Source organism: Mobula birostris, chromosome 27 (assembly GCF_030028105.1).
Source record: "Mobula birostris isolate sMobBir1 chromosome 27, sMobBir1.hap1, whole genome shotgun sequence".
NCBI lineage: Eukaryota > Metazoa > Chordata > Chondrichthyes > Myliobatiformes > Myliobatidae > Mobula > Mobula birostris.
The window spans coordinates 34008728-34028333 of record NC_092396.1 but is presented as its reverse complement, the minus strand read 5'-3'; the positions used below and the strand labels follow the sequence as shown (position 1 = coordinate 34028333).

At 42.4% G+C, this 19606-nt stretch overlaps 1 protein-coding gene across 3 annotated transcripts in view; it reads right to left on the bottom strand.

Annotated features, from left to right (window-relative positions):
- The window catches only part of nphp4 (nephronophthisis 4), a 433219-nt gene that overhangs the window by 13396 nt on the left and 400217 nt on the right, over window positions 1-19606 (bottom strand). For all 3 annotated transcript variants that reach the window (XM_072244772.1, XM_072244773.1, XM_072244774.1), the window contains one exon: window positions 9939-10024. In XM_072244772.1, coding sequence (XP_072100873.1) covers window positions 9939-10024 — 86 coding nt within the window. The remainder of the gene's footprint in view (window positions 1-9938; window positions 10025-19606) is intronic.

Sequence of the window (19606 nt, the reverse complement as noted above, 5' to 3'; positions counted from 1 at the left end):
TGAGGATTAAGTTAAAATACAGTGAAGACTGATGCAAAATACTCATTCAGTTCATTCACCATTTCATCGTCCCCCATTATTACCTCTCTAGTATCCACTCTCAACTCTCTTTTACACTTTATGTACCTGAGAAAACTTTTGATATCCTCTTTAATAGTATTGGCTAGCTTGCTTTCAAATTCCATCTTTACCTTCCTAATGACTGTTTTAATTGCTTTCTAGTTGGTTTCTAAATACTTCCCAATTCTCTAATTTCTCACTAATATTTGCTCTATTATATGGCTTTTATGTTGGCTTTGTCTTCTCTTACTAGCCATGGTTGTGTTACCTTTCCATTAGAATACTTCTTCCTTTTTGGGATGTATACATCCTGTGCCTTCCGAATTGCTTCCAGAAATTCCAGACATTGTTGCTCTGCTGTTATCCCTACCAGTGTTCCTTTCAAATCAATTCTGGCCAACTCCTCTCTCGTGCCTTTGTAATTCCCTTTACTCCATAGTAGTACTGATACATCTGTCTTTAGCTTCTCCTTCTCAAATTTCAGGGTGAATTCCACCATATTATGATCACTTGCCCCTTAGGGTTGTTTTATCTTAAGCTGTCTAATCAACTTCGGTTCATTGCACAACACCCATTCCAGAATAGCTGATCTCCTAGTGGATTCAACCACCAGCTGCTCCAAAAGCCATTTTGTAGCCACTCTATAAATTCCTCCTCCTGGAATCCAGCACCAACCTGAATTTGCAATCTACCTGCATATTGAAATCCCCAATGACTATTATAACATTGCCCTTTTGGCATGCATTTCCTATCCCGCTAGTACTGTTTGGGGGTCTGTATACAACTCCCATCAAGGTCTTTTTACCCTTGCAGTTCCTTAGCTCTATCCACAAGATTCAACACCTTCCGACCATATGTAAACTCTTTCTAATGATTTGATTTCATTTTTTACCAACAGAGCAACGCTGCCCCCTCTGCCTTCCTGCCTGTCCTTTTGATACGATGTGTATCCTTGGATATCAAGCTCACAGCTATAGTCTTCTTTCAGCCATGATTCAGTGATGCCTATAACATCATACCTGCCAATCTGCAACTGTACTGCAAGTTCATCTACATTATTCCATATACGGTGTGCATTCAAATATAACACCCTGTTTGTGCTCCTTTTACTTAGCAACTCATCCTGTTAACTGCAATTTTGCCCCATCAACAGCCTCCCCTCACTACACATTGCCTCTGTTTATAAACCAGCTACCTCATCTTCAGCACTATTATCTGCCTTTCCTACGATACTTCTTGAATTTAAATATAAGCAGCTCAGGATACTAATCATACCATACTCAACCTTTTGATTCCTAATTTTGGCTAAGATCTTACCAACATCTTCCTCCACAACCTCTTCACTAACTGTTCTGGCACTCTGGTTCCCATTTCCCGACAAAACCCGTGGAAAGGAGAAGCGTCAACTGGTTCAGGACAAGACAGGAGCAGAAGTGGAGGAAGAACGATACAGCAAGATGGTCGGCATGTACAAATAAGGTGCCTGGACTAGATGGGAGCATGCAGAACCTCACAAGTTCACCTGGACAGAGCTCTGGAGAGCCGAACCATTGCGCATCAAGTTTCTCATCCAATCAGTCTATGACGTTCTCCCACGACTGGCCAACCTGCACAGGTGGGGCATGGCAAACACTCCGGCATGCCAACTGTGCCAGAAGAGGGGCACCTTGGAGCATATCCTAAGTTGCTGCCTGAAGGCATTAGGGGAAGGGCGATACCGCTGGTGCCATGACCAGCTAAGGTCTATGGTGGACGCAATCAGCACAGCGATTCAAGATTGCAAAAATCAACACGCTCCCAAACAGTCCATCACCTTTATAAGAGTGGGGGAGAAGGCTCAACATTGGCCTAGCTCATCGAGAGGGCTTCTTGGCACTGCATGAGATTGGCAGCTCCAAGTCGACCTAGGGAGGAAGCTCAAGTTCCCAGAGAACATCACAGCCACTTGCTCCACTTGGACATGGTGTTAATATCAGAGTCTACAAAGCAAGTGGTCCTGCTGGAACTTACTGACCCTGGGAAGACTGGATTGAAGAGGCCAATGAGCGCAAGAGAGCTAGATACACAGATCTTATTGCAGAATGCTGGAGCAATGGCTAGAGAGCTCGCTGTGAGCCAGTCGAAGTTGGGTACTGGGCTCTGCTGGCCATTCATTACAGCAGACACTAAAACTCCTTGGAGTTGAAGGACTGCAGTACAGAAGAGCTACCAAGAACATTCTGGAGCTGCTGAAAAGGCCTCGCGGTGGCTGTGGATCTGGAAGGGGGATCCGTGGATTAGTGCGCCACTTGGACACAGGTCGGGGGCTGACCACCCCCGGCTGGGTCAACCGGGTGAGGGTGTCGAATGATTAAAGACCCGAAACACCCTATGACCCCGGGTTCATCACTGAAGACGTGTCCAAGTAGCAGCAGAAGGTGTATTCTACAACTACCACATCTGGCTCAGCCAGTAACCTCCAGGAAAGTCTGGATGACGACCATGAATAGAATGGTGACGGCTGGAGAGACAGCAGACAGCATGGAAAGACGGCAAACGGGGCAGCAAGGGCTAGCACCCCGAACTGCAGCTCCTGTGAGGGAGCACCCAAACAAGCTACGAAGAACCCTTCTGAAACATACTCCCAGGGGTGCCCGAGAGGGGGGGGAGGATGAGCATCCCAATTGGACGGAACTATTGGCAATGACTCAAGCAAACGGACAATTGACTATGAGCATAGTCTGTATCTGCGGCAAGGTGTGCAAAAACCTGAGAGGTCTGAAGATCCACCAGACAAAGATGGCCTTCTTGAGGAGGGAACAAGTGAAGCGACACACAGGAGCAGGAGCTAGTACTACAAGTTCTGTGGGACTGACTACAGAACCTGGTCGGGTGGAGGAGAAACCCGTCCTGGAGTCTCCCCACAGTGCCCAGAACCTCCAAGCAACACAAGTTCCCCCAATAAGCATAAAGTCGGAACAGCGTCAGGTGAAGGGGCCTGCCGCTAACAAGGAGTGGCTCCAGTTGGATGAGGATGTAGACAAGATTCTGGAGGCGATATCAAAGGGCAATGCTGACCAGAAGCTCCGGACTATGTGCACCCTCATAATGAGCATAGGCTCAGAATGGTTTAGCGTCAAGGAAAGCATGGAACAAATAATCCAGCGAGACCAAATCGGCGGGAACAGAAGATCAGCCAGCTGTGACAAGAACTCAAATCTCCGAAGTGCCAATTTAAGCTGGCCAAGGAGGAGGAGAAAACTGCCCTGTCAGACCTCACAGATATCATAAAGAGGAGGCTCATCACACTTATGGCACTTATGGCTGAGTGGCACCGAAGGAAGGGCAAGGAGAGGGCCCGAAAGTGCAGTGCTTTCATTATCAATCCCTTCCGCTTCACCAAGAGGATACTAGGACAGAAGCAGTGGCCACCTCACTTGTTCTGTAGGAGAGATAAACCACCATCTCAGTATCATTTTCAGTGACACCTCGAGCGAGCAGGACCTCGGCCCATGTGAGACACTGGTAACGCCTCCAGAACCGGTGACCCAATTCAACATCTCTGAGCCCACCCTGAAGGAGGTCAAAGAAGCAGTCAAAGCAGCAAGAGCAAGTTCTGCCCCAACCCCAGCGGAGTCCAAGACTCCTTGTGCAACTTTGGAAAATCTTAAAGGTGATCTGGCAGAGGGGAAAGCTCGCTGCTCAGTGGAGGCACGCGGAAGGTGTCTGGATACCAAAAGAAGAGGATTCAAGCAATATCGAGCAGTTTCATATCATCTCATTGCTCAACATTGAAGGGAAGATCTTCTTCAAGATTGTGGCCCAACCTTTAACTGAGTTCCTCTTGAAGAATGGATACATAGACACCTCAGTACATGAGGGGGGAGTCCCAAGAGTAGGTGGATGACTAGAGCACACAGGAGTGGTGACCCAGCTGATCTGGGAGGCAAGGGAGAACAGAGGAGACCTTGCAGCACTCTGGCTAGACCTAACCAACGCCTATGGATCCGTCCCACACAAGCTCGTTGAAACAGCACTGACAAGACACCATGCTCCAGAGATGATCCGAAACCTCATTCTGGACTATTACAGCAACTTCAGGTCGAGAGTCTCCTCGGGGTCACTAACATCCGCCTGGCATCGGCTGGAGAAGGGCGTAATCACTGACTGCACAATCTCGGTGTCACTGTTCTCAGTGGCCATGAACATGATTGTCAAGTCAGCGGAAGTGGAATGTAGAGGCCCCATGTCTAGATCTGGTACTCGGCAGCCCCCCATAAGAGCATTCATGGACGACCTGACGATGGTGGCAACATCTGTCCCTGGGTGCAGATGGCTCCTTCAAGGGCTGGAACGGCTCATCTCATGGGCAAGGATGAGCTTTAAACCAGCAAAGTCCAGATCTCTGGTCCTGAAGAAAGGAAGAGTGGCCGACCGGTTCCGCTTTATCCTGGGAGGGATCCAGATTCCAACGGTGACAGAAAAACCAGTCAAGAGCCTGGGCAAGATCTTCGACAGTGAGGACACAGCCGCACTTCAACAAACCAGGAGCGACTTGATAACCTGGATCACCGCATTTGACAAATCAGGGCTTCCAGGAAGATTCAAAGCCTGGATGTACCAACACGGAGTCCTGCCAAGGCTACTCTGGCCCCTTCTAGTCTACGAGGTGCCAATGTCAACAGTGGAGACTCTGGACAAGACCATCAGTCAATCTCTCCGGAGGTGGTTGGGGGTTCCCCAGACCTCAAGCAGCATTGCCCTGTATGGGCATTCCACCAAGCTGCAGCTCCCCATCAGCAGCCTATCAGAGGAATTCAAAGTCACTTAAGCCAGGGAGGTTATAATGTACTGAGACTCCTCTGATGTTAAAGTCGCTTCGACAGGAATCCACGTAAAGACTGGAAGGAAGTGGCAAGCACAGGAAGCTGTCGACAGAGCGGAGGCACGCTGAGGCACAATATTTTGGTGGGCACTGTGGTGGTGGGGCAGGCAGGACTGGGCTGTTTTCCCAAACCACGCTATGACAAAACCCGTGGAAAGGAGAAGTGTCAACTGGCTCAGGACGAGACACGAGCAGAAGTGGAGGAAGAATGATACAGCAAGATGGTCGGCATGTACAAACAAGGCACCTGGACTAGATGGGAGCATGCAGAACCTCGCAAGTTCACCTGGACAGAGCTCTGGAGAGCCGAACCATTGCGCATCAAGTTTCTCACCCAATCAGTCTATGACGTTCTCCCACGACTGGCCAACCTGCACAGGTGGGGCATGGCAAACACTCCGGCATGCCAACTGTACCAGAGGAGGGGCACCTTGGAGCATATCCTAAGTTGCTGCCTGAAGGCATTGGGGGAAGGGCGATACCGCTGACGCCATGACCAAGTCCTAACGTCTATCAGCACAGTGATTCAAGACAGCAAAAATCAACACGCTCCCAAACAGTCCATCACCTTTATAAGAGTGGGAGAGAAGGCTCAACATCGGCCTAGCTCATCGGGAGGACTTCTTGCCACTGCACCAGACTGGCAGCTCCAAGTCAACCTAGGGAGGCAGCTCAAGTTCCCAGAGAACATCACAGCCACTCCGCTCTGCCCGGACGTGGTGTTAATATTGGAGTCTACAAAGCAAGTGGTCCTGCTGGAACTTACTGACCCTGGGAAGACTGGATTGAAGAGGCCAACGAGCGCAAGAGGGCTAAATACACAGATCTTATTGCAGAATGCTGGAGCAATGGCTGGAGAGCTCGCTGTGAGCCAGTCGAAGTTGGGTACCGGGCTCTGCTGGCCATTCATTACAGCAGACACTAAAACTCCTTGGAGTTGAAGGACTGCAGTGCAGAAGAGCCACCAAGAACATTCTGGAGGCTGCTGAAAAGGCCTCGCGGTGGCTGTGGATCTGGAGGGGGGATCCGTGGATTAGTGCGCCACTTGGACACATGTCGGGGGCTGACCACCCCTGGCTGGGTCGACCGGGCAACGGTGTCTGATGATTAAAGACCCGAAACACCCTACGACCCTGGGTTGATCACTGAAGACGTGTCCAAGTAGCACCAGAAGGAGTTTTCTACAATGAGTTTAAATCCCACCACGCAGCATTAACAAACGTTTCCACTAAGACATTAGTTCCTCTCCAGTTCGGGTGCAAACTGTCCCTTTTGTACAGGTCCTACTTTCCCTAGAAAGCTCAATGATCCAAAATTCTTATGCCCTCCCTCCTACACCAGCTCCTTTGCCATGTATTAAACTGTATAATCTTCCTAGTTCTAGCCTCACTAGCACGTGGCACAGGTAGCAATCCTGAAATCACAACTCTGGAGGCCCTACCCTTTAACTTAGCACCTAACACTCTGAACTCCCTATGCAGAACCCCATCACTCATCCTACCCATGTCATTGGTACCTACATGGACCACAACTTTTGGATGTTCACCCTCCCACCTACAAATGCTGAAGACTCGATCCAAGAAATCCCGGACCCTGGCACCCAGGAGGCAACATATCATCCAGGAATCTTGTTCTCACCCACAAAACTTCCTGTTCATTCCCTTAACTAATGAACCCCTATTACCACAGCATGCCTCTTCTCTCCCCTCCCCTCTGAGTCACAGAGGCAAACTGAGTGCCAGAGATCCAACTACCGTGACTTTCCCCTGTTAGGTCATTCCCCCCCTTCCCCACCAACAGTATTCAAAGTGTTGTTGAGGGGGGTGGCCACAGGGTGCTCTGCTCCCTAATCCCTTTCCCTTTTCTGATTGTCATCCAGTTTCCTGTGCCTGCACCTTGGGTGTAACTACCTCTCTATACTGTATGTCCGATCTATCACTCCCTCAGCCTCCTGAATGATTTGGAGTTCATCCAGTTCCAGCTCCAGCTCCTTAATGTCGATTGTTAGAGGCTACAGTTGGATGCACTTCTTGCAGATGTAGTCTTCAAAGAAAGGCAGAGTGGGTACAAATCACAACAGTGGATAGAAAAGGCATGTAAAAGGAACAATGTTACAATGGTTACAGGGGATTTCAATATACAGGTACAAGGGAAAAACAGGTTGGTGCTGGATCCTAAGGGAACAAATTTGTAGAATACCTACCAGATGGCTTTTTAGTGCAGCTTGTGGTTGAGCCCACTAGGGGAAAGACAGTTCTGGATTTGGTGTTATTTAATGAGCCATATTTAATTAGGGAGCTTAAGGTAAAGGAACATTTAGGAGGCATTGATCATAATATGATAGAGTCCACCCTGAAGTCTGAATTAAAATCCAATGTATCAGTGTTACAGCTGAGTAAAGGCATTACAGAGGCATAAGAGAGGAATTGGCCAAAGATGATTAGAAGGGATCATGGCAGAGTAGCAATGACTGGAGATTCGGGGAGTAATTCAGAAGATGCCAGAACAGTTTATCCCAAAGAAGAAACTTTCTAAAGGGAGGATGAGGTTTCTAAACTGTCTAAAGGGAGAATATGGCTGGCAAAGGAAATCAGAGATGGCATAAAAGGAAAAGCGAGGGCACACAATATTGCAAAAATTAGTGGGAAGCTGGTAGATTGGCAACCTTTTATAAAAAAAAAGGCAACTAAAAAAGCAATAAGGAGAGAAAAGATGAAATATGAAGGTAAGGTAGACAATAATATAAAGGAGAATACCAATTTTTTTCAGATCTAGAAAGGGAAAAATAGAGAAAAGTGCAGACGGCAGATGAAAAATAAAACTGGTGAGATAATAATGGGGACCAAAGAAATGGTAGATGAACTGAATATAAGTATTTTGCATCTATCTTCATTGTGGAAGACACAAGAAGTACACCAGAAATTCAAGAGTGTAAGGGGGCAGAAGTGAGTATAATCGTTATTACTAAGGGGAGGATTCTTGGGAACCTGAAAAGTTTGAAGGTATAAGTCATTTGGACCAGATGACTTACACCCCAGAGTTCTGAAAAAATGTAGAGGTACTAGTCGTGATCTTTCAAGACTAACTATTTTTTGGAGTGGTTCCAAAGGACTGGAAAATTGCAAATGTTGTTCCACTCTTAAACATGGAAGACAGGCAAAAGGCAGGAACTTATAGGCCAGTTTGCCTCGCTTCAGTGGTTGGTATGATGTTAGAGTCCATCACAGGTTGGTTATCTCTTATCTGAAATGTTATGGATTTGTTACAGAAGTGTTACGATTTCGGATTTTTTCAGATTTTGGAATATATAATGTGATAGCTTGGGATCACTGTAATTTCCAGTAGTGAATTTGTGCGCTGCCAGTAAGCAGTGCTTGTCTTACACTTGTTCATCACACATGTGTACTGATGCCGTTCAGTGTGCTAGATTTTGGCAAACTCATCAATGAATTTCTCTGCTGTGTCATGATCAGCAGTTGTGTCACCACCACAAATCTTTAAAAATTTAATGCCGTGTCTTTTCTTAAATTTCTGCAACCAGCCTGCTGAATATTTACAGTCACCATCAATTTTCAGTTCGTCCTGATACACCTTAGGTTGTTTCCTGATCAGCATTCCGTTAAGCGGCATACAAAGGGTGATTGACAAGTTTGTGGCCTAAGGTAGGAAGAGTCAATTTTAGAAAACCTAGCACATTTATTTTTCAACATAGTTTCCCCCCCCCACTACATGTACACACTTAGTCCAGCGGTCGGTGGAGCATATGGGTCCCTTCTTTGTAGAAGTGGTTCACAGCGGGGGGTGATTGATAAGTTCATGGCCTAAGGTAGAAGGCGATGAGTTATTAACTTCAAACTTTCTGCATTATCACTCAAAGAGTTGAACTGCACATGCATGTAACGAGAGCGTCTTGGACCTCCAGGTGGTCCACAGCAGGGGTGATTGATAAGTTCATGGCCTAAGGTAGAAGGAGATGAGTTATACAGCTCTCGTCACATGCACATGCAGCTCAACACTTTGAGTGAAAATGCAGAAAGTTTGAAGTTAATAACTCATCTCCTTCTACTTTAGGCCACAAGCTTATCACTCACCCCTGCTATGGACCATTTCTGGAGGGCCAAGACGCTGACTTCTACAAAGAAGGGATCCGTATGCTCCACGACCGCTGGACTAAGTGTGTAAATGTAGGAAAAATAAATGTGCTAGGTTTTCTAAAATTGACTCCTTCTACCTTAGGCCACGAACTTATCAATCACCCCTCGTATGTTCACTCCAACACCAACAAATCAACACTCTTTCAGTACACGATCACGATCTTCATTTTTTGATTTACTCAGTATTTTTCTATTTTTCATTAACTTCTGTTCATAAAATATGTGAGGTCAATTCTCAGAACTTTCCGTGGTGCACGGGGACCTATGCATCGCCCAGGAACCTTCGCAGCACCTTGTAGAATTGTCCACTTGTGATGTTATGTCCGCCCCCAAAAAAATTCTGATATTAGAGGTTTTCGGATTTTGGTTTTTGGATAAAGGGTAATCCACTTGTATAAAGGATAAGGTTTGGAGGCTCATTATAAAAGAGGCTGAGGTCAGCATCGGAAATCTTGGGTAGTCTCCAACCTGATGGCATGAACATCAATTTCTCTAACTTATGGTAACTTTTTCCCTTCCCTCCTTACTTCTTCCCCTTACCCAACCTTGTTATCCTGGCTTCTGACTCTTCCTTTCCAGTCCTGTTACAGGGCCTTGGCCCAAAACGTTGACAGTTTATTGCCTCACATTGCTGCTGCTTGACCTGGTGAGATCCTCCAGCATTTTGTGGGCATTGCCCTGAAAGACTGAATGTGACTCTTCAGATTCCTGTAACTCCTCCCCAATGCTAAATCACGGATCAATTATCAAATCAAATACAGAGATCAGAAATCTGACACTGTTGCTATCAGTGGTTCTGGCCTCATAGCACTATGATAAGGTGGTGCCCAATTTCACTCTTTTCAGTGGTGGTTACTCACATGTAAATCATGACATAGAACTTCTTGATCTCTGGGCTAGGTCCACATTCCACTTTCAAGAAAATATCTTGGGGCTCATTGGGAGCCTGCAAAATAAAAGTTGGGATAACTTATGACTAATTGACACAGCTTTGTCTCAGGAAGTTATATTGGGAATGATTTCTGTAAATTTATTCAGCTGCTAATTTTACTCCCAGGTAGATAGGATGTGCCATGAGCTCAGATGCCAATTTCACTGATTTCAAAGGAGGAGGAGTACAAGGGCAGTCATTTAACAAGTAAAGTGTGTACGATTGCCAGGTTCTGAGTTACATTCTGTCATCTGCGAACTGATCCCAAAGAAAGACTCAAGTAACTAACACTGAAATTATTCATAGATATATTAAAAACAACATTTTATTGAGTACCTTCCATCTAGAGCCTACATATTAGGTAACAGCAACTTCTTGTTCTGACTTCCTGAGCACAGAATAAATCAAACAGACTCCTAGTATCTCTACTTCCTTCAATTCATCCATAGAATTATGAGGTACATTATAGCAAATAAGTAGCCCATTTAGTCCAACAGCTCAGCATCAGTGTTTCTACTTAAGCTATCATCCATCTAGTGATTTTGGGCTAAGATATGCTGCATGTAATATTATATCCCGGTAAAGATACTCTTTTTCTTCTTGGTGTCCTTGATATATGACAATGTTCATATAGTTAGCACAAAATGAATAAAGATACCAACATTAATGCAAACCAAAAAGTTATAATCCTCTTGCTCCTAATGATGACAGGGTAGGTGATAAAAAACAACTTTTTTCAATCAATACTTAACTCTCCAAGGGATTACCTAAGAAGAAAAATAATTAAGGAGGACTGATGACAATCAATAGGACTGGATGGAAAGGTAGAGGTCTTAAAAATAGAGAGAACAAGGGCAAAGAAATCATCATGATGCTGTAATACACACTGGTTCAACAACTGGAGTACAGTGCCCAATCATGGTCATCACACTGCTGTATAGAAAAACATGGAAGCTTTAAAGGCAGTGCATAAGAGATTTAACAAAACGACTCCTGAGATGAGTGGTTTTGTTTTCTGGAAAGATTGGGGAAGCGGAGATAGTTCTTGTAATAGAGGTGGTTGCACAGAAGTCTGAGAATAGAAAGCATAGATAGAGATAAATATTTCTTATTGTTTGAGGAGACAAGAGCTAAGGGACACAAAATGAAAGTAAAGAAACATTTTTAGAATAAGGAGGAAGGACTGCTTGAGTCATTGTGGCAGCAAATTCTACTGTGCAGCCCAAAGGGAGATAGATACATTTCTGAAATCATAGGTTTTGAAGGTCCATGGAGAGGGATGAGTAAGTTAAATTAGCATGATTAAAGAGAGCCAATACAGACTTGATGAGCCAAAAGACATACATCTAAAAATAAATTGGGAAATTACAGGCTGGTGAGCCTGACATCAGTAGTGGGAAAGTTATTGGTAGGTATTCTAAGTTACTGGATATGAGTATTTCGATAGACAGGGACTGATTAGATATAGTCAGCATGGTTCTGTGTGTGGTAGGTCATGTCTAACCAATTTTATAGATTTTTTCGAGGAAGTTACCAGGAAAGTTGATGAAGACAAAGGCAGTAGATGTTGTCTACATGGACTTAAAAAGGCATCTGACAAGGTTCCACATGGGAGGTTGGTCAGTAAGATTCAGTCACTTGGCATACAAGATGAGGCAGTAAATTGGATTAGATACTGGCTTTGTGGAAGAAGCCAGAGAGTGGTAGCAGATGGTTATTTCTCTGACTGGAGGCGTATGACTAGTGGACTGCAACAGGAATTGGTGCTAGGTTCATTGTTGTTTGTCATCTGTATCAATGATCTGGAGGATAATGTGGTTAATTGGATCAGCAAATTTCCAGATGACACCAAGATTGGGGGTGTAATAGTCAGCGAGCAAGATTATCAAAGCTTGCAGCAGGATCGGGACCAGCTGGAAAAATGGGCTGAAAAATATCAAGACAGAATCTAATGTAGACAAGTGTGAGGTGTTGCACTTCAGTAGGACCAACCAGGTCTTACACAGTGAACAGTACGGCACTGAGGAGTGTGGTAGAACAGCAGAATCTGGCATATTTCATTGAAAGTGGTGGCACGGTTAGATGGTGTTGTAAAGAAAGCTTTTGGCACATTAGCCTTCATAAATCAAAGTATCAAAGGAAATGTGACGTTATGTTGAAGTTGTATAAGATGTTCAATGGTGAGACCTAATTTGGAGTACTGTGTGCAGTTTTGGTCACCTACCTACAGGAAAGATGTCAGTAAGTTTAAAAGAGTACAAAGAAAATTTACAAGGATATTGCCAAGACTGGAGGACCTGAGTTAAAAGGAAAGATTGAAAAGATTGGGATTTTGTTCCTTAAAACATAGAATATTGAGGAGAGATTTGATAGAGATATACAAAATTATGAGTGGTATGGATAGAGTTAGCACAAGCAGGCTTTTTTCCACTGAGGTTAGGTGGGACAATGAGAGGTCATAGGTTAAGGATAAAAGGTGAAAAGTTTAAAGGGAACATCAGGGGAAACTTCTTTACTTACAGGGTCATGAGCGTGTTGAATGAGCTGCCAATGGAAGTGATGCATTCAAGTTTGATTTCAATGTTTAAGAGAAGTTTGGATAGGTACATGGATAATAGAGGTATGGATGGCTACAGTGCGGGTGCAGGTTGATGGGAGTAGGCAGTTTAAGTGCTTCGGCATGGATTAGATGGGCCAAAGGGCCTGTTTCTTTGTTATACTTTTCTATGACTCTATCAATGATGTAACCATTCTGGGATTCAATTCATGGATTTTTACACTCTAAACTGACCATTCACACCATCACATTCACACCAACCAATGGGTATCCATCTATATTAATCCCATCCTCTAGCATTTGATCCATAACCTTCTATGCCTAGTCATTTCACGTGCCCATCTAGACAACAACTGTGCTTCCATCAGTCTATTTTAGAAGCCAGAAAGTGACCTCCTTTGCACTGTGTAAGGCAAAGCAGGGCTGGCCATGGTTCAATAGTTAACATTAACAATCTGAGTAGTATGCCAGATGCAGAAATAAATATTCATGCTATTATGGCTAATCCATTCAGCTGGATAATTTCTAGGTCTCCTTCATATTTTTTATTAACTGAATCCAGTCCCATGAAAGGACTAATATATTACTCTACTTTCCTCAACAGAATCTCCTTTGAGTTATAGCTTTAGGATTCAGCTGGAAGTGTTCGTTGCTTTCATCATTCATTTATCACTGATGGCCACTCTTTCTTAATTCTCTTGTCACAGAAGGATCCAGTGTTCTCTGAAGAATGTGGAAGTTGTATTATTTTTCAGAGGGAAAAACTGAAGATATGAAAGCACCTCTGATAGTTGCGTACTGGCACTTCGATCATCTCATCTGATAATCTGAAGATAATGGCCTAGAATTTGGGGCCATTTAAGTTGTGGCTGAGTTTAGAAAAATGCTTGTGCTGTTCCTGTAGCAGATATTTTTGAAGGAAAGCCGGGTGCACCATATCCCCTCAGATAGTTGTCAAAGCTGTACAAAATAACACCATTCTAATGCTCAGAAGCAATGCAAGCCTTGGTCCAAAGCACAAAACCCAGATTTACACAGGACTGGAGCCAGTTGGGTGAAGCAGAATACTGAAGCCATGACCGCATGCAGGCACAAATACAACTGAACCTAAAACCATACTCAAAAACACATGGAGCTTGTTATGGAGCTCAGATTAGTTCTTGTCATTGAACCGATATCTAAATCAGGTTATCAGATAATTATCATATTGTTTGTTGTTACAGCTAGTAGTGTGTAACACTGCAAACATGACATAATGGCTGGTAAAGGACTTTGGGACAACCAAATGAAATTAAGTATGATTTCTAAGGAAAAAAATTTATTTTCTGATTTTATTTATAAAACTTAAGAGAACAAAACATTCAGAAGATGTACAGGGAAGCTTGACAAATCTGAACGGTATCAGGATTGCTTAAAACTGTTCAAGTCTAACTGCTGTGTTAGCTTTGGGAACATTGCAAGTCAGACAAAGCTTGCTGTATCTCTGAAGGCCAAGAAGAGAAAAAAAAACAGGGAAAACTTTTAAAAATTTGGGAAAGAGAAATACAGGAAAGTTATACACACCTGCCAATAACAGCAAGAGGGTTATATAAACTGCCATTTTAAAAGTGAACTGGAACCTTGCGAAGACATGAATAAACTATTAACTTTGCCAACATATGAAGGATATGTTGGACAGATGACTAAAGATTTAAGTATTTTCTCAACATCATTCAAACAAAGTCGTTGGAAAACGTGTCAGCTGTAGTTCTTTTTATTTCTCATGCTGAAGTGCAAAGTTATACATAGCACACAATGTAGTTATACCAAAATACTATATAAGTCTGACAAGGTCCTTGCTTTTCAGCTCTCTCTCTCTAAAAATTAACCCTATATGCACTATATTTTCTTTCAGTACTGTTGCTGAATGTTAAATTTTTACAATTTTTACAGGTGCGCTACCAAGAGTGTCCTAGCCAGCTGCATCACTGTCTGGAAGGGAAATTGTAAGGCACCTGACTGCAAGTCCCTACAAAGAATTGTGAGTACTGCTGAAAGAATCATCAGAGTCTCTCTTTCTCAGGTTAGAAATACTTATCAAGAGCGCTGCATATCAAGGGCCCTTAGCTTTGTCAGTGATCCCTCCCATCCGTCTAACAAGCTCTTTGACCCCCCCTACCATCAAGCCAGAGGTACCATAGGATTAAGACAAGAACTGTTAGGATGGGAAACAGCTTCTTACCCGAAGATGTAAGATGTAACTCCCTGCCACCACCTAGGTCTCATCATGTATGAAGTGCCTGTACTTTATACTTTTTAACTAGTATCATCTATGCACCTTATTACCTGCTAATTTATTTGTGGTAATATTACATTATGTGTTATGTGTGTGAGTTATAATACTGTGCAAAAGGCTTATGGTTTCAGATGGTATTGCCTCCACAGAGCCCTGATCACAACATTATCAAGGCGATCTGGGATTACAGAGAGAAGCAGAAACAAGCGAGAGACACAAAATCTGCAGAACTGTGGTAAGTTCTTCAAGATGCTTGGAACAACCTATCAGCCAATTTACTTATAAAACGGTATGACAGTGTACTGAAGAGAATTGATGCAGTTTTAAAAGCAAAGGGTGGTCACAGCAAATATTGATTTGATTTAGCTTTCTTACTGTTTACTGCTCTTTCTAGAAAATCTTTTGATATTTAGAAGATTTTCATTTCATTATTTTTGAAAGCATCTTCACAGAGTTTTTTTAAAAATGTTTCTAAGACTTTTGCACAATACTGCAGATGTACTGTGTAGTGCAGCAGTCCCCAACCACCGGGCCTTAGACCGGTACCAGACCGCAAAACATGCGTTACCGGGCCACAAGAAAACGATATGACTTGGCGATATGGGTCAGGTGCACCTTTCCTCATTCCCTGTCACGCCCACTGTTGAATTTGAATGCACACGAGGTCATCCATGTCAGCGTGGGAAAAAGATCAACTCCTCGAGCTTGCAAATGACGGCGGGCTGAAAAGTATGTTTGACATAACATCTCTGTCGGTATTCTGGATCAAAGTCAAGGCTGAATATCTTGAGATAGCCGTGGAAGCACTGAAAATGTTGCTTCCATTTCCAACGTCATATTGCTGCGAAGCGGAGTTTTCTGCAATGAATGCAACAAAAACTAAATTGCAGAATAGACTGGACACAAGGAACCCCCTTCGAGTGTCGCTGTCTCCCATCACCCCTCGATGGGACCGTCTTGTTGCAGGGAAACAAGCCCAGGGCTCCAACTGATTCAGCGATATTGGTGTGTTGCAATGATTTTATATGTTCATACGGGGAAAATATGTGCTGTGTGTTTAATATCCAAACGTTACTTAAAATGTTATGATGCTATTGACTTATAAGTGACTTATAGTTGACTTATCATATTATTCATGCGAGGAAAATATGCACTGTGTGTTTAATATTAAATTCGTTAGATAAACCCTCTTAGAAACTAAATTGAGTGTATTAGCCACTTATAAGTGACTTACAGTTGATGTATCACCTATATTCCAGTCGTGATTAACACCACCCCGCCCCCCAGGGTTGCCAACTGTCCCATATTTGCCAGGACATCCGTATATTGGGCTAAATTGGTGTCTCCCATACCGTACAGCCCTTGTCCCGTATTTCCCCCGCTAAGGAAGAGCGTTCCCATGAAACCTTTTGGGCCGAAATGGAGTAAAGTGAAGAATAATTACCATTAATTTATATGGGAAAAATTTTTGAGCGTTCCCAGACCCAAAAAATAACCGACCAAATCATACCAAATAACACATAAAACCTAAAACAACACTAAGATATAGTAAAAGCAGGAATGATATGATAAAAACACAGCCTATATATAGCAGAAATAATGTATGTACAGTGCAGTTTCACTGAACAGAATCACCAAAAACGATTTGTAGTGAAAAAAATCGGCACGTACACGTCACGCATGCGCACACAGGTGCCTGCACAAGGCTTCATGGTCATGGTAGTCTTCCTCGGTGTAAACACAAGTGTCCCGTATTTCACTGCGACTCTTGTCCGTTGGCTACCCTACACCCCCTCACCCCCGGGTCGGCCGGTCCGCAAGAATATTGTCAATAAACTGGTCCGTGGTACAAAAAAGGTTGGGGGCCCCTGGTGTAGTGCACCTTGGGCCAGGGGAATATTGTTTCATTTGGTAGAATACATGTGTACGGTTGAACTTGGAACTTAAGTATTTGTGTTATCTGAATCACGGCTTGCATGCCATCATGGAGTAAATGTTGTCCGCAGAATTTGCAGATAATCCATAGTTCCTCATTAATGACAAAGTCAAAGACTTTAATGGGATTGAAATATAAATTATAGTAACTGGTGCTGACCTCTGCAGTCTTCTTAGAATTATCAAATGATGAAAACTATGTCCATTATGCTTCCACATGTACACAAGTCATACCTCAATTTGAGAGCCAATCTTTGGTCACTGAGAAAGGCTAATTGTAAAGAAGACTGGTTATGACCTTCCCTATGGCAGACACCTTGGAGACCCCTCTCTAGATGCCATTGTCAGACCTGATAACTGTTTTTGAAGATGGTAACAATTACTACATACTTGAGGTCCTCTCCTATAACCTCATCTTCAAAGTACAGATGATGAAACTGCAGTCAGCACAACAGCTCTTCACTATTGAATTTCAGAATATCAGCAGGTATAAAGCCTTCTATTGATGCCTTGAAATGTTTGATTCATGGCCTTTTCAACCTCTTGTCAATAAGGAGTTGCAACATGGCAGGGCTTAATATATTGCTGCAGGCCAAAACCCAGGGCAATCAGTTCAAGGATACAGTTATGGTATTGGGGCATTCCTTCCTGAAGACATTGACTTCTCTCTGTGCCTTTCAAACAATACCAATTTTTATTCCTAAATCCTTTTTTGATACTATTGATTCTAAAATTTCCTCTCATATATGGCAAAACAAAAATCCCAGATTAAGTAAAAAATACTTACAGAAATCCAAGAAAGATGGTGGTTTGGCATTGCCTAACCTAACATTTTATTATTGGGCAATTAATATTCGATATTTAATATTTTGGACACAAGATTGGAATATAACTCCAAGCCCACATTGGGTAAACCTTGAAGGCCATTCTGTACAAGGGTTTTCTTTAGCTTCCATTTTAGGATCTTCACTTCCTTTTGTACTATCTAAATTGAATAAACAAATGTTTAACCCTATAGTTAAACACACATTGCGAATATGGTTTCAATTTCGTAAATTTTTTGGCTTGAATGAATTTACGTTATCAAGTCCTATTATATCTAATTTCCTTTTTCAACCCTTGGTTATGGACCAAGCCTTTCTGATATGGAAAACAAAAGGTATAATATGTTTTCGTGACTTACCGTTTTATGTCTTTTGAGCAGTTATCTAAGAAATTTGATTTGCTTAGATCCCATTTTTTTAGATACTTACAAATAAGAAATTTTTTAAACTCTACGTTGCCTACCTTTCTGACTTCATATCCTACTGATATTATTGATAAAATTTTAGGTTTAAATCCTTTTCAGAAGGGATTAATAGCAATTATCTATGATATAATTATGAAATTACAGCCAGGTATATCTGATAAAATTAAAAATGAATGGGAAAGGAAACTTCAACTTTGACTACCTATAGAGAAATGGGATAAAATTTTCAATTAGTTAGTACTTCTTCTATATGTGCTAAACATACATTAATGCAATTTAAAGTAGTGCATAGAGCCCATATGACCAAAGATAAATTAGCCCGTTTTTATTCCCATATAAACCCTATTTGTGATAGATGTCACTCTGAGGTGGCTTCTTTAACTCATATGTTTTGGTCATGTCCTCTTTTGGAAAAATATTGGAAAGATATTTTTGATATTATTTCACCAGTTCTATGTTTTGATTTACAACCCCATCCTATTACGGCAATTTTTGGATTGCCAATGGTAGAACATAGATCTTTGTCTTCTTCAGCCTGTCGAATGATAGCATTTGTTACTTTAATGGCCAGAAGATCTATTTTATTGAACTAGAAGGAAACCAACCCTCCTACTACATTCCAATGGTTTTCTCAAACTATATTAAGCTTAAATTTAGAAAAAATTAGAAATGATATTTTCCATCCTTCGGTTAAATTTGAAGAAACTTGGAAACCTTTTATGCAACATTTTCATATGATGTAATTTGACCTTCCCGAATCTGTTTTACTAACTCAAATTATATGAATAGAGGAGCGGAGTTGACGACATTACTGAACGTGTCTGATTCAAGATATTGGTCTAGCCCTGTTTTGTTCTGGTTTTTTTGGGGGTTTAGTATTCAGTTTTTTTTTCTTTTGGGGTTTTTTTCTTGGTTTATATATATATTTTTTCTTTTTATTTCTTTTTTCTCTTTATAACTAATTTCATTATTAGTTTGGAAGTCTATTATACCTATGTTATTTTAAATCTTTTTTGTATATGTTTATTAAGATTATTCCAATCTCTTTGTATCAACATTGTTACTGTGTTTATAATTTTGAAAATTTAATAAAAAGACTTCTCTCTGTGCCTGATGAGTTTACTCTGCTCTTTGCTCTCAGTGGGTTGGGCCCTCAGGTAATTGGGCTGTAGATGTCCTTTACAGTAGATCTTCACAAAGCCAATCTTAATGAAGGCTAGAATCAAACAAAGCTGCAATGTTGCCCCAGCTCATTCCTTAATCTTTTTCACCCAATGTCGCACTTCACCTCCAACAAAATTTTCCCAAGGAATGGAGATAATCTTCAGAATTAATAAGAAATTATTCAACCTTCAACAATTATACTGTAGGACCTAGGTCACCTAAAACTCCCCAGTTTGAAGTTCTAATTACACTCATTTGGCTACACTGGGAAAGACACATCGCTTGCATTGTTAAAGTTTGACTTCTGTACTAATGCAATTCAGCGTTCTGTCACATGAAGAGATTACCACACTGTCAAAGCAAAAGATCCAATGACATGTTCAATACCCAACTGAAGAAATTCAGTGTCCCAAATTA